This window comes from Balaenoptera physalus (genome assembly GCF_965194825.1).
Source record: "Balaenoptera physalus genome assembly, chromosome: 1".
Classification (NCBI taxonomy): domain Eukaryota; kingdom Metazoa; phylum Chordata; class Mammalia; order Artiodactyla; family Balaenopteridae; genus Balaenoptera; species Balaenoptera physalus.
Window position 1 is genome coordinate 110188065 of NC_138882.1, and position 14034 is coordinate 110202098.

Genomic DNA, 14034 nt, shown 5'->3' on the forward strand with positions numbered 1-14034 from the left:
GTAAAATAACATTTAAATTTTCTATTTGATTATTGAGCATCACTGAAGAAGCTCTCACCTTTGGAAAGACGGCATATTTTGGGCTTTTATCCTCTATGGTGGTTTAGGAGAATAATAATCACATAAAATCAAAATGGAGATATAGTGTCAAACTCTTAAGGATAATGTGGACAACTAAAGTATGGATTGCTAACTGATAAGATTTGTATTAGTGTGCAACCTAAAACAACACATAAATCCATATCTCTGGTGGTCAGGAAATTGACTATTGAAACTTTCTGGTTAAACTGGAGAAGGAATCATACATATTAAAATTATATATATCATATTATATACATATCATATGTGGATAAATGCACATGTGTATATCTTTTTCTCTCCTTCTAATTATGTGTATATGTATGTATGATATATGTATGCATATATAAAAAATATCTCCAAGAAAGAGGATATAGATGACTTTGGTGGTGCGTAAGGTATGGTCGTAGGACGATGCAGGAAATCAGACTTTGGAATATTACTCCATGAAAAGAAAAGTAGTTAGTCTGACACATTTTAACTAGAAAATCATTGATAGATACTATGATTTTACTTCCCAGGAATAAGTGGAACATTGAGAAGAATATATGGTAAAGTGAAACTGTAAAGTAAAACTAAAGTTTCTAAAATGAATTGCTTACTGCGTAAACTAACTTCAGGATTTACTGAGTTCATTCAGTCACCTAGTATTCCTGGTCTCATGTTTCAGTCCTGGCCTAGAAACTGAATATTCAGTAGGCTACCAAGCCAGATGTGGACCCTCCCTTCCTGGCTTACATTCTAAACAGAAGACAGATATTAAACAAATCACACTCAAATAAATATGCAAATAAAATCTGACAGGGCTATGGAGACAAAAATAGGGTGCCCTGAAAGAGAACAACAGAGACAGGGTGGGTCTAATTTTGTTGGTGGTGGGGATAGGTCAGGGAAGGTTTCTCTGAAACCTAAAGTACAAGTAGAATGGAGGACATGTGTAAAGGGAGAAAAGTGGTTGGAGAATGGGAAGATTACTTTGTGGCTGGAAAATAATGACTCACGGCAAGAGTAGCCCTAGGTGAGGTTGGAGAAGAGGGGAAGAGCAGGTTATTCAGAGGTCACCATGGAGTTTGTATTTTATTCTGAATACAGTGGGAACCACTGAAAGATTTATGCTCTGTGTGTGTGTGTGTGTGTGTGTGTGTGTGTGTGTGTGATGAGCCAATCGATACTTTTTAAAGCTCAATCTGGAGGGAAGAGGGGTAAGAGTAGAAGCTGCAATACCAGCAGCTTGGATCTTGGTGGATGCAGTGAAGATGGAGAAATAAAGAAATGTTCCAAGATGTATTTAGGAGGTTGAATCCTGAGAGCTTGGGATGCATTAAATGTGGGAGAAAAGGGGAGTCAAGAATAGTCCAAGGTTTCTATGTAACTTTCTACTTTCTTTTAATATACTATTAGATTTAAGAAAAATGTATCCAGCCTCAATCCAGGTTCTGGACGGTAATCTGATGGTTTGTTTAAAGTAGTCTTCCCAACCACTCAAGGTAGTGAACACTCACACCCCAGTTATTCTGTCCTAGTCCTCTAATCTTCCAAGCAGGCATCTCAGACTCCTATTAGTTTGCTCACTTCCTTACGCTGAGTAAAATTTCCATGAGACTGATGTGTCTTCTTGAAGATTATGGGCAGAGCACCTAACACAGTGTTTGGTAATTGAAAATGTTTACTAAATATCTGTTGAATGAATGAAAATGTTTAATAAATATTTGTTGAAAGAATAATGATAAAGAGGAAATACTAGAATCCAAGGTGCTCACTATCTAGCCAAGAGGACTAAGAAGTGTGATAAAAGCCTTAACAGAAGTAAGCAGGACGAGTTACAGGAGAAGAGAGGACGACGGAGGGAGAAAGGAGGGACGTCTGGAGTACAGATACACTCAAAGATGAGGAGAATATTTTCTGGATTGAGACCGTCTCTAAATGAAATCGTTCCCCTCTCCCCAGCAAGCTCTAGAACAAAACATGAAGAACAATTCTTCAAAAGAGCTTCACATTTTAGAATAATTTTTTAAAACAGACATTAGAACGGACTGCCCTGCAAAAATACAACCTTGATTTTGTACCACCTACAGGACTTGCTACTTGCAGCTTCTGTCTGTAGAAATTTTTGCTCACTTCCATCCCGGGCCCCCTTTCTCTTCGCCCCCGCCCCCAGGGACTGTCAATTCTCAGAAGACCACTGCCCTTGCCTGCTCCCGCCTATTTGTTGGATGGCCTGAGGAACATTTACTACTACCTTATCCCTGAGGAATTCTGAAGATGCAGCTGCCCATAAGACAATGTTTCTGCACCTCGCAGGGCTCCTGCGGAAGGAGAGAAAAGGAGTAATTAGTTACTTAGAGCGCCGACTGTTTTTACCCTTAATCACATCTGGCCCCTACGTACCTAGCTCAGCCTTTAACAGTTTACACAGCAAAGGCCAATCCCCAGAGCGAGCGCTCTCTCCCTCCCTTCCTTCCGCGAGTAGAAGGAAAACAAGCTGCTAGGCTGGGGGGCGGAGGCGGGAGACGGGGGGCGGGCTCCTTCCCGCCACTCGGCCCACGGTTCGGCGCGCTGGAAACCGCGGGGCCGAGCGCGCAGCCCCGCCCCGGGGGCGTCACCGCCCGGCGCCCGCCCCGTCCCCGCGCCGCCTGCCTTCTGCTTTCCATATCCACAGGCGCTCCGGAAAGCTGTTGCTTTGGTCTCAGGCTGGAGCCTGAGGACGCGGGGAGGGTTCGTCTGTAGGAGACTCCAGGCTGTGGGCAACGCCATGGCCGCTGTGCTAAGCAAGGACGTGGCGGACATCGAGGTACCGACTGCGCGCGGGCTCGCCTAGGGAGCGCGGGGGACGCAGCTGGCGGGTGCCCGGAAGGCCGCCGCGGCCACCGCAGGGCCGGGGAAAGTGGGAGAGGCGGGAAACTTTGCCTCCGCGGGAGGTCTGCGGGGGAGGCGGAGGAGCGAGGACCCAGAGACCCGTGTGGGCTGGCAGGGAGGGAAGTGGGGGGCCCGCGACGGTAGGGGTGTTCTTTGGCTTGGGACCTGGCTGTTTACTTCGGAGTGGGGGTTAAAGAAGTCCCTGAGTGGCAGTGACTGAAGAACCACGAGTGTTCGAGAGAGATGGATTTTCTCAAAGGAGCGCTCATGTCTCACGCAGTCTATCCCGCACCTTCCCCTTTGACCCTGTAAGCGTTTGGCGTTTCCAGACACCTCCAGTCTGCTGCCCCACCTCCAGTCGCGGAATTCTGCATATTTGCAAAGTATAGAAATAAAGATCTGTGTGTCAGCTAGAGCAGCCCCTGTTAGCCTTAGTATTGCTTATGAAAATAACATAGGGAAGAATGGGATAAGGTATTGAAAGCATGAAAAATACAGTGCCTTCAGAAATACAAAATAAACTGTATTTTCCTCTAGTCAGCAGTTTTTGATTCTCTCTTGCACTCTGTTTCTGTAAAAATGTCATCTTTCTTCCTGTGAATAAAGTCCTCCCTGAAATACATGACCATTTCCTTTGACTTCTCCCTAAGACCTTTATGTATGCGATGAGACAGATATAATAACAAACAGTGATTTTAGACGTACTAACCCAATGTCGGCACGTTTGAGCTAAAATAAACTGCTTTGTAGTTTTTTGTTGTGTTTTGTTTGGGGCTTTTAAAAATGTGAGTCTCCTACGCTGGTAAAACGTGTGTAGGTGCACGCCTGTGTTTTCCCTAGAATGAAAAAATTTTCCTTTCCTCAGTCCTTTCAGTGGCTTAAGTAAAATTTTAAAACCACCTGTTTGCAGAAGAGCTGCTTTTTGCCATTGTGTTGCCACTGTGTTATCTCTGTCAGTGATTGAAGGAACTTTGTGTTCTGTTTGGGGGATGGTAGTAGTGTTTTCTCCAGATTCCATACATTGGTTTGAAAAATCCACTCTAGTAATAAGAGCCAAAGTATATTATGTGGACATGTCTACTTAATTTACTTGTGGTTTCTCTTGTGGATAGCTTACTTTTTCATATTGATCAATATGATATATTTAACCCAATATTTATTCATGCACAGGGTAAAAGATACTTGATTTACGTCATTGTCCTTTTTGGTCCTTGTTACTTTGACTTCACCAAATGCCCCCTCTGCCCCCCCCCCCCCGCCTTTTGAAGCAAAGTCAAATAGTAAGTTTCTGACAGTGTTAGGCAGTAGTGATGTACTGATTTCAGAGATAAGAATGTCAGAGGGCAGATGGCTTTTGGCTTTTGAATTTATCTGTATCTCTTTTGCAGTTGTCCATGAAATCAGTTCATAACCATATTACACTAAGGAAAAAGATGCCAGTGAAACATTAACGACCAGCTTAATTTCTTGAATTGTTTCAACTAAGACCATTTAAGAAAGTCAAACCCTCACATTTACTCCCCTTAATCTAAACTTAGTTGGCTCGATATTACTTGTGATATAGAATAGTGGCATTCAAGCTTTTTCACCTTTTATGTAGTTCATATATGCACCACACTTTAATCAGTAACATCTTTCATCATGCATGGGAATTTTCTTTTCCCTCAAAGTAATACCCACGATTCAGGAGCTAGAGTACCATGAAAGGGTGTGAAATTAATCATTAAAATATAATGCAGTGAGGAAAAATACATTAAATCTAGAGGAACACATCCAAGCATAGATGTCTCAGGTGATCCTATTGACTCACCAAAGCTCATTTTTTTTTTTTTTGGAAGAGTCAGAATGAATTATGAAGGTTCAATTTTCTATCAAATTTGAATGTATACATTGGATTTGCCTTTTTTGAATGAATTCTTTAAAATCATTGTCTAGAGATTGATCTGCTTGTGACCATTGCCTTGGCTCAAATATGTGGAGAAGCATGTAATCTTTAAAAAAAATTATCTGTATAAAACAGTAAGTGTTCAGTTGATAAATGTGGAAAGAACAGAAGGTGATGGTGACAACCCGCTATGATAGTGACTTAATTTTCTCCTTAAGCTACCTATAGAACCTCAGGTTTCAGTGAAGCAGCCAAGAAATATTTTTGTTTCTGGGGACAAAAGTTATTGAGGTTTACAAAGTTGTTTTGTGTGCTCACTCCATATTTCTAGCCTCAATCCAATAGCGCATCAGGGTTTGAAGGGTTGGGAGCATAAAAAACAGTCAGAAGGTCACCAGACTCCAAAACTGAAATATCCCTGGGCTGGAAGATAGGCATAGCAAGGATGCATTAGTAGGTAATAGATACTGGGCAATAGAATCTAGCTCATACACTAAAAAATTATTGTAGTAATGGTAGCAGATGTATGAGAAGTCAGACATTTTTCCAGACCTATTAATGTGGTTCAGGGCCTGGGATCTGGAGCAAACTGCCTGTGGTTGAGGTCTATTTCTACCCCTTTTTAGACAGGTGACTTTGTTTAGGTTACATAGCTTCTCTGTGTCACATCTGCACAATCTGCTAAGTCAGGAAAATAATCATAGACAAGATAATAAACAAGATATAAAATAGACAAGATATAAACATAGACAAGATGTAAAATTAATAAATAAATGTCACAACTTCACATCTTGTTAGGAAAAGGACAAAGCATGTTAAAAAATAAAAATATAGAACAACTATCTTAGGAAAATCACTGCCTGTGAAATAACTACTATTTTAAAGTTCATTAATGGTAGCTATATACTTTTAAAAGTTATTTTGCTTTGTGGGCTTACTTTTTGGATATAGCTAAATTTTGTCAAGAAAGACTTTTGAATACAAATTCTCCTGGGAAGGTTTCAAGAAAGGTGAATATCAGACATTGATCACTTTCCCTGACCTCAGCAATACCTTAACAGTAATTCATTTAGTTTGAACTGACAACTGGTCTGTTGTCAATATCTGCACTTTTAAAAGCAAGTAAGAATGATTTTGGAAGAGTTCACTTTTGTTCAATGTCTTGTTCCCCTCCACTGACATGGGTAATTGAGAATTTACTGTAAAAGTATAGCACAATGAAAATGTATGCGGGTACAGTGAGCTTTTAATTAATTCTTTGGATATTAGTAATTTTGGTAAGTATTTATAGCTGAACTAAATTGCTGTCTACCCCTTTACTGTTTCCACAATCCCAAGTCAAGGTCTATTCTTAGAATTATCAGTTAATGACTCATAAGGGGTTATAAGCTCATTTCAAATTTATCTTGAATAAAAAAAGGATTTCACTCCAATGTCCACAAAATCATAATGCTTTTAGAGTTATATAGAAATGGTTTCTGAATTAGCGATACTGTGACTTCTATTCATTTGAGAAGATAATCTAGAATTTTCTGTGTTTATTAATTGAGAAAATAAGATAATAAAATGATGGCTTTGGGAAATGGCAGTATAATGGAAACAACTTGGAGAAAGTAGATTTTCAGGAGAATTTTGAAAAAAGGCTTCTGAATTGGTAGAGATGGCAAAAGATATTTCAGAATGCCCTTTATCATAATTGCTTTTGCCCCTGGGGAGGGAGGTGGTTCATAGATCCAAAGGAGAGAATAAGGATTCAACTTTGCAGAAGTTATGGGTTACTTATTTATTTATTTAAACTTAAATGTTTTTTACTGCATCCGTTTTTGTCTCCTTCCTTTTATTGATTGGGCACAAGAAATCTCTGGGAATGCTATCTTGACTTGCCAAGGCTTTTAAAGCATTAAAAAAATTTTTTTAAAAAAATTTGTTTTGTGAGTTTGAGTTGTTAAAAATGTTATTGTTCTCCTTTTTTTAAGCTGTCCCGTGGACAATACTTAATTTTATTTTAAAGTATTTCTCCTTTCTAAGGAACTTAGCTGGGCAGTAGAAATGTGTCTGATTATGTGATTTGGAAAGTTACTCCAAATTTGGAGAGTTATTCCAATGATAGCTCCTTGCAGTTTTAAGGTACTACACATTCCTATAGTTAAGAATGGTTATATATGTATTTCATTACAGTTTTAAAAAAAATTTTACCTCCTACACATGAGGTAGATGGCTAGTTTCAGTGGTTTAATTAAAAACTGTGAGATTAATGACTAATGATGAATCTATCACTAGGGAGATTTTTAGATTGGATCTGCTTAATCTTAATCATAGCAGGTAGTGTTAACTGATTGCCTAATTGTTAAAATGTGCTAAAGTTCAGTAGTCTCCTTTCTTACATTCTAGAGGGAAAACCCAGTTTTGGAAAGCTCTACATTTACAGTAAGGAATTAGTAAGAATACCAAGAAGATCTCTAGTCAGAATGCTGAGATAATTGGATGATCATTAAGCAATCATATCTTTCCTAAACTATTGGAATACAGCATTTTACCAAACTCTGTATATAAACAAGCAACAACACAAGAGCTGAAAAACAGACCTTCCAATAAGGTAAACATGTGTGGTCACTGTGGGAGAATTCTAGTAATTAGCATAAAGTTAAGTCACAAAATTAGAAACACTAAAATTGAAGACAATGAGACTAAAAAAAAATTGTCATGAAATAATGTGACAAAGGAACTGTAAGAGATTTGATATAGTCTAGGCTTCAATGTGGCTAAAGAGATTGAAAAGTAGAGTTGGCCAATTTGCTTTTCTGCCTCTTAGCTAAATGGACACAATGATAAATAGGAGGAAGAAATCTTCAGTCCTTAAAACTGTAAGGAAAGTTCTGGTCATTTATATCCTGCCTTAATTAAAAAATATTTAATAAGGCATTCTAAGGTTATAAATTTATCTGATTTTGATTTTCAGATGTGACATGTTTGCCTTCTGGACTTCATTTGCTCTTAATCCTCCATGTTCAGACAGAAGGTATTTTTTGGCCTCAAACATCAATAATGTGGGTGTTCACAGATATCCTGGAGCCAATTATACTACTGATAACTCTTAATAGGATTATGTCTTTCCTGTGGTTTATAATTATTACTGCTTCCATTGCTTTTAATTAAAATGTTATACTAGTAGATATGAAACATCTGTATTTAACTCAACATATAACTTCTTTCAGACTCTTCACCACAGTTATCTATATATTGATGTTAGGAACTCATTATTTTTGTATAAAAATTTTTATTTTGTATTTCACAAAATCAAGCTTCATTTCATGGTTAGTTTGAAAAATAAACCAAAACAAACAAACAAAAATTGTGTTAAAACAGTCCTGAATCCTGGCACTATTATTTTTTTATTTGTGTGATTGTGGTCAAGTTGTTTCCTGGACTATCATTTCGTCCTCTGTCAGTTGGTTTTAATCTTAATTTATTTCATGCAATAAATTAAGGATTTAATTTATTAACTTTAACTTTATTTAATAAATAAGGATTAATTGGAGTCATGTACATATAATGCCTTAGACAGCATCTGTCACTTAAAATATGTGCTTTTTGAAAGGTAGTAGTTATTGTAAATGTTATTATTGCATATATCATCTGTGTTATGTAAATGTCATTTGGCTAGAATGTTGTTCAACTCCAAGAATTAACTAGTGGTATCAAAAGCTGTTAAAATATGTGAAGAAAGGGAGAGTTAATGAAGTTAAAAGAATTATGAGTGAGGCTTATTACAGATTAAAAAATGTTGCAGACATGACTTATGAGAAAATTCCTGAATTCTTTTGGTCAGTATTACCAATGAGATGGGGGAGTTTTTAAAATTCAGGTCAAATTAAAGAGACCCTCTTCATTTTGAGTTTTATTTCTATTTAAAAAATATTTTTAATACTCACTGTATTACCAACCCTCTAGTGTAAGCTGCAGGAGATTCAAAGGAAGTATGTGGCACAGGCTTTGTCTATATAGAATTAGCCACATCTAAATCTCTGGGGAATAAGACTTAGATTCAGCATTGACTGTTCTCCTACCCTCTAACCCTTGCTGTTTTACTGCAGTGTACATATGGATTGATTTTCTGGTTTTTTCTGAGTGTTTTTGTGACTAGATCAGGCCCAAGCATTGGTGAAAATGATTTCTTGGCATTCTCAATGATATGTAGAAGGGATTGGTGTTATCCTTTTCTGAAGAGAAATCCCTATACAATTATTTTAAGAAAAAGTGTCCAACTCCATATCTCTTTGTGTAAACTGGACTAAACTTATAGTTTCTCTAAGTGAGCATATTAGCTTCAAAGGAAGTTTCTTTCTGGACTTCTGAGCATCCCTGCACACACTATATTTGTATTTATAACTTTTTTAATTCCTAGGAAGGAGGGAATTGGAGATCAACCTATTTTGCACCAGGAAAAGGTAAAGTGTGCCCTTTCTAAAGGATGACTCAGATAATAAACTTTTTATACTAGGTTATAGTAATTTAATGTCTTTGAGGATTTCAGCTTGGTTGTGTAATAGCATTCTCACTATCTTCTACCTCTATCATAATAATTAAAGAGACAATCCGTGTCCCTACCTCCCAGGTGCTTGGAAATTGATATTATGAGTGCTTATGAATGTCCCCTTGAGGCACTCCTGGCTAGGCCACTTTGAAGAAAAATCTCTTCATCAATAATGAAGCCCTGAGGGCCACTTCTCAGGGGACCCACACAAAATTACATGTCAACTCCAGGCCTGATTTATACAGATGGTGCTCAAGGATGGAGCCTGACTGCACTTCTCCCTCCCCCAATATTTTATTACCTACCACTCTCTGCTGATCCTCCCCATGCCCTTCCCCACTTTCACCTCTCTCCCAAGACTTCATCCTCCAGTTTTCAACTTGTTTTACCTACTGAAGATTGACTCATCTAAGTAGATCTGTTTGTTTAGTCTTTGTGAAATCCTTTGAATGATATTAAAAATTGACCATAGTAGCATGTTAAAACTTTAGAAATGTTAGTATGTTTAATTAAAGGCCAAGAGGAAGTCTTCAGCAAAACAATAGAAGATAATGTGTATTTACTATATGTTAATTAAGATAAGTATCCTGGGATAGGGGCCAAGCCTGGGGATATTTTTGCTCCATAAGTGAGATCCCTTGCTGTCTGACCTTGTGGAAATCATTCAACCACTGTGAAGAGTTTGCTGATTCCTCAATGAGTTTGCTATTGATCAGTCTTTTACAGATGGTTTGTGATACAATATGGCAATGGTGAAATCGTTTGGAAACGTGACCTGCTGGGTGATCATATTAAGGAAATGCAAGGTAGTGGTGTAGAGCTACTGTATTTTACATGCTAGGTAGGATTAAGTGCACCATTTATACCAGCTATATGGATTTGATATACTTATTCACCTGATTTTTAAACTTTCTTCATGCTTGCCTGCTTCCTTTTCTTTTTTAATCAAATGAATGAGTTAAATCTAAATCTCTCCTGAGCACACAGAAAAAGTCCGATCCTTCTTTATATGTCTGGAGTTCTGTGAGGGTAATCTGGAATTAATAAATTCATATTTTTGTGTGTCTGTAGAGTGATGCTGTATTTAACTAGGAATTAAGACCAGAGATTCCAGAAAGGAATCAGTTTTTCCAGTGTGCTTTTTGATTGATAACTGTCAGTGGAAACTAGAGTACAGATAGTGGATCCGCAGCCCCACAGAAATTCAAGTTACCTTTCTCTGACTCTTTGCACCACAGTGTCCTCAAAGCTTTGGGAATCTTCTTCCAAATGTTCTTCCATGACAGATTTTGGGGACTGCTGGTGAAAAGTTTGAAATCCTTGGTAATTCAAAGAAGAAAAAGTCATTCAGTTCTCTTCACAGATCCTTAGGATTAAAACATAACAACATTCACAGCAAAATACTCTTTTTTGGGGGGTTAATTTTCATTAATTTTTAAAAATTTCTCTAACTTAATTTTAATTATTTTTCATGATCATTACAGAAGATTTAAAAGATGCAAAAAAAAAGTGAAAAGAAGATCCCAAACATACAGTCACACCACATGAAACAGTCATGCTGATAGTAATTTAGTATTTTCCTATACGTGAGGTTTTTTTCCCTAAATAGTTTAATCACGTATAATATTCATTTAGGTATAGTTGATTTACAATATTGTATTAGTTTCAGGTGTATAACATAGTGATTCAAAGTTTTTATAGATTATACTCCATTTAAAGTTATTATAAAATATTGGCTATATTCCCTGTGCTGTACAATATAACCTTGTAGCTTATTTATTTTACACATAGTATTTTGTATCTCTTAATCCCCTACCCTTATCTTGCCCCTTTCTGATTCCTTCTCCCTACTGGTAACCACTAGTTCTCTGTATCAGTGAGTATGTTTCTTTTTTTGTTATTTTCATTCATTTGCTGTGTTTTATTTTATTTTTTGATTCCACATGTAAGTGATAACATACAGTACTTGTCTTTCTCTGTCTGACTTATTTCACTAAGCATGATACCCTCAAGGTCCATCCATGTCATTGCAAATGGAAAAATTGGCAAAATTTCATTCTCTGTTTTGGCTGAGTAATATTCCATTATACACACACATGCACGCACACATGCACACACACACGTGTGTGCACGGCCCCACCCACCAGCAAGCAGGCTGCCTTAAGACCCCCTGAACCCACAGCCTCCCCTGGGCATGGCCCTGTCCATCAGAGGGCCTAAGACTTGATGCCACACACCAGGGAGCAGGCACTAGAACTGGGAAACCCCAGCGCCCTTCAACCAGAGACTCAAGGACCCAGCTCTTTCCTCCCGTGGACAGGTACTAGTTCCAGAACCCCCTGGGTCCCACCCCACCCACCAGTACATGGTCACCAGTCCCAGGTCAGTTGCACCTGGCAGCCTGCCATGGCAGGACCCAGCTCACTTACCAGCAGGCCACCACCAGCACTGGGACCCAGTGGGCCCTGACCCCTCCTACCAGCAGGCTAACACCAGCTCTGAGAAACCATGGGCCCCTCAGCCAGCCACCCCAGGGCTGGCCACTCACCGGTGGGTTAACACAAGCCTTGGGACACCCTGGGGCCCTGCAGTCAGAGACCCTGGGACTTGGCTCTGCCCAACAGTGAGCTGGCACTAGCCCTGGGACCCCATGGGCCCTGGACCTACCTACCAGTGTCCAGCACAAGCCTCAGGCCCCGCCAACCCTGGCCCCACCTACCAGCAGGCCAATATCAGTTCTGAGATATCTTGGACTCCTCAACCAGCTGCCCTGATTTCCAGCTTCACTCACCAGCACACCAGCACCAGGTTTGGGACACCCAGAAACCCACAGCCTGCCATGTCAGGAACCGGCACCACAAACTAGCAGACTGACACTAGATCCAGGAACCTTAGCTCTGCACACCCACTCCAGAGCCCAGCTCTGCCTACCACTGAGCCAGTACTAGTCCCAAGACCCCCTGGGGTTCCACATCCAGCTGTCTTGTGACCCAGTGCTGCCAACCAGTAGCCAGCAGCATCTGCACAAGGCAAGGCCTGGCAACCAACTGGACGAAGGGCCGGCCACGCCTACCAGGCCATCCACAGTAGTCAGCCTGCCACAACAGAAGTACCCATGCAGCCTTCATAGAGGCACCACTAATGCATATAGCTCTGGTGATCAGAGGGGAGTATACTGCTGGGATGCATAAGGCATCTCCTACAGAAGGCCACTTTTCCCAGGTCAGGAAACATAACCAAGCTACCAGATACATAGAAATAAATACAGCAACTTAGGCAAAATGAGGTGACAGAGGAACATGTTCCAAACAAAGGAGCAACGTAAAACCCCAGAAGAAAAACTAAGTGAAGAGATAGACAGTCTTCCAGATAAAGAGTTCAAAGTAATGATTGTGAAGATGATCAAAGAACTTGAGAGAAGAATGGATGAATAAAGTGAGACGTCAGAGGTTTATAACAAAGAGTTAGAAAATATAAAGAACAAAATAGAGGTGAAGAATACAATAATTGAAATGAAAAATACACTAGAAGGAATCAACAGTAAATGAAATGATACAGAGGAACAAATCAGTGAGCTGGAAGACAGAGAAGTGGAAATCACTGAAGCTGAACAGAAAAAAGAATGAAAAGAAATGAGGACAGTTTAAGAGACCTCTAGGACAACATCAAGCTCACTGATATTCCCATTATAGTGGTCCCAGAAGAAGAGAGAGAGAAAGGGAAGAGAACATGTTTGAAGGTATCATAGGTGAAAAGTTCCCTAGCCTGGGAAAGTAAACAGACATCCAGGTCCAGGAAACACAGAGAGTCCCAAATAGGATCAACCCAAAGAGGACCACATGAAGACACACTGAAATTACAATGGCAAAAATTAAAGATAGAGAATATTAAAAGCAATGAGGGAAAAGCAACGAGTTATGTAGAAGGGAACACCCATAGGCTATCAACTAACTTTTCTGCAGAAACACTGCAGGCATAATATATTTAAAGTGATGAAGAGGAAAACCTACAACCAAGAATACTCTACCCAGCAAGGCTTTCATTCAGATTTGATGGAGAAATCAAAAGTTTTTACAGACAAGCAAAGGAAAAAGAGTTCAGCACCACCAAACCAGCTTTACAAGAAACGTTAAAGAGAGTTCTCTAAGGGAATAAGAAAAGGCCAAAGTTAGAAACATGAAAATTATGAAAGGAAAAAGTTCATTGGGGAAGGCAAGTCCACGACATACAAAGCTAGTAAGAAGGTTAAAAGACAAAAGTAGTAAAATCATCTATATCTGCAATAGGATACACAAAACAAAAAGATGTAAAACATGATGTCAAAAACAGTAGTAGTGAGGGGGTGGGGAGTAAAAATGCAGGGTCGTTAAAATACATTTGAAATTAAGAGATCAGCAACTTAAAACAATCATATATGTGTATATATATATATATATATATATATATTGCTATATATAAACCTCATATTAACCACAGACCAAAAATCTTTAATACATACACACACGAAAAAGAGAAGGAATCATATATAATTTTATATTTGCTTTTTTTTATCCTGTCAGAAGTATTTCCCTACATTCTTACTAAGTTTTTAAAAGGCAGCATGATTCTCTGGGAGTGGAGATACCAAAGTTTATTGAAAACATTTATTATCAGACATTTGTTTTTAGTGTGGTTATTAAAA

The 14034-nt window shown here is 38.9% G+C and overlaps 1 protein-coding gene across 5 annotated transcripts in view; it reads left to right on the forward strand.

The window, feature by feature from the left end:
• The first annotated feature begins 2664 nt into the window (after positions 1–2664).
• Positions 2665–14034, forward strand: part of DPYD (dihydropyrimidine dehydrogenase) — an 807615-nt gene continuing 796245 nt past the window's right edge. For 4 of the 5 annotated variants that reach the window (XM_082476698.1, XM_082476699.1, XM_082476700.1 and 1 more), the window contains exon 1: positions 2710–2869. In XM_082476698.1, coding sequence (XP_082332824.1) covers positions 2831–2869 — 39 coding nt within the window. In that variant the 5' untranslated portion in view covers positions 2710–2830. Of the gene's footprint in view, positions 2870–14034 lie in introns of all 5 variants that reach the window. The other variant, XM_082476697.1, reaches the window with a different exon arrangement.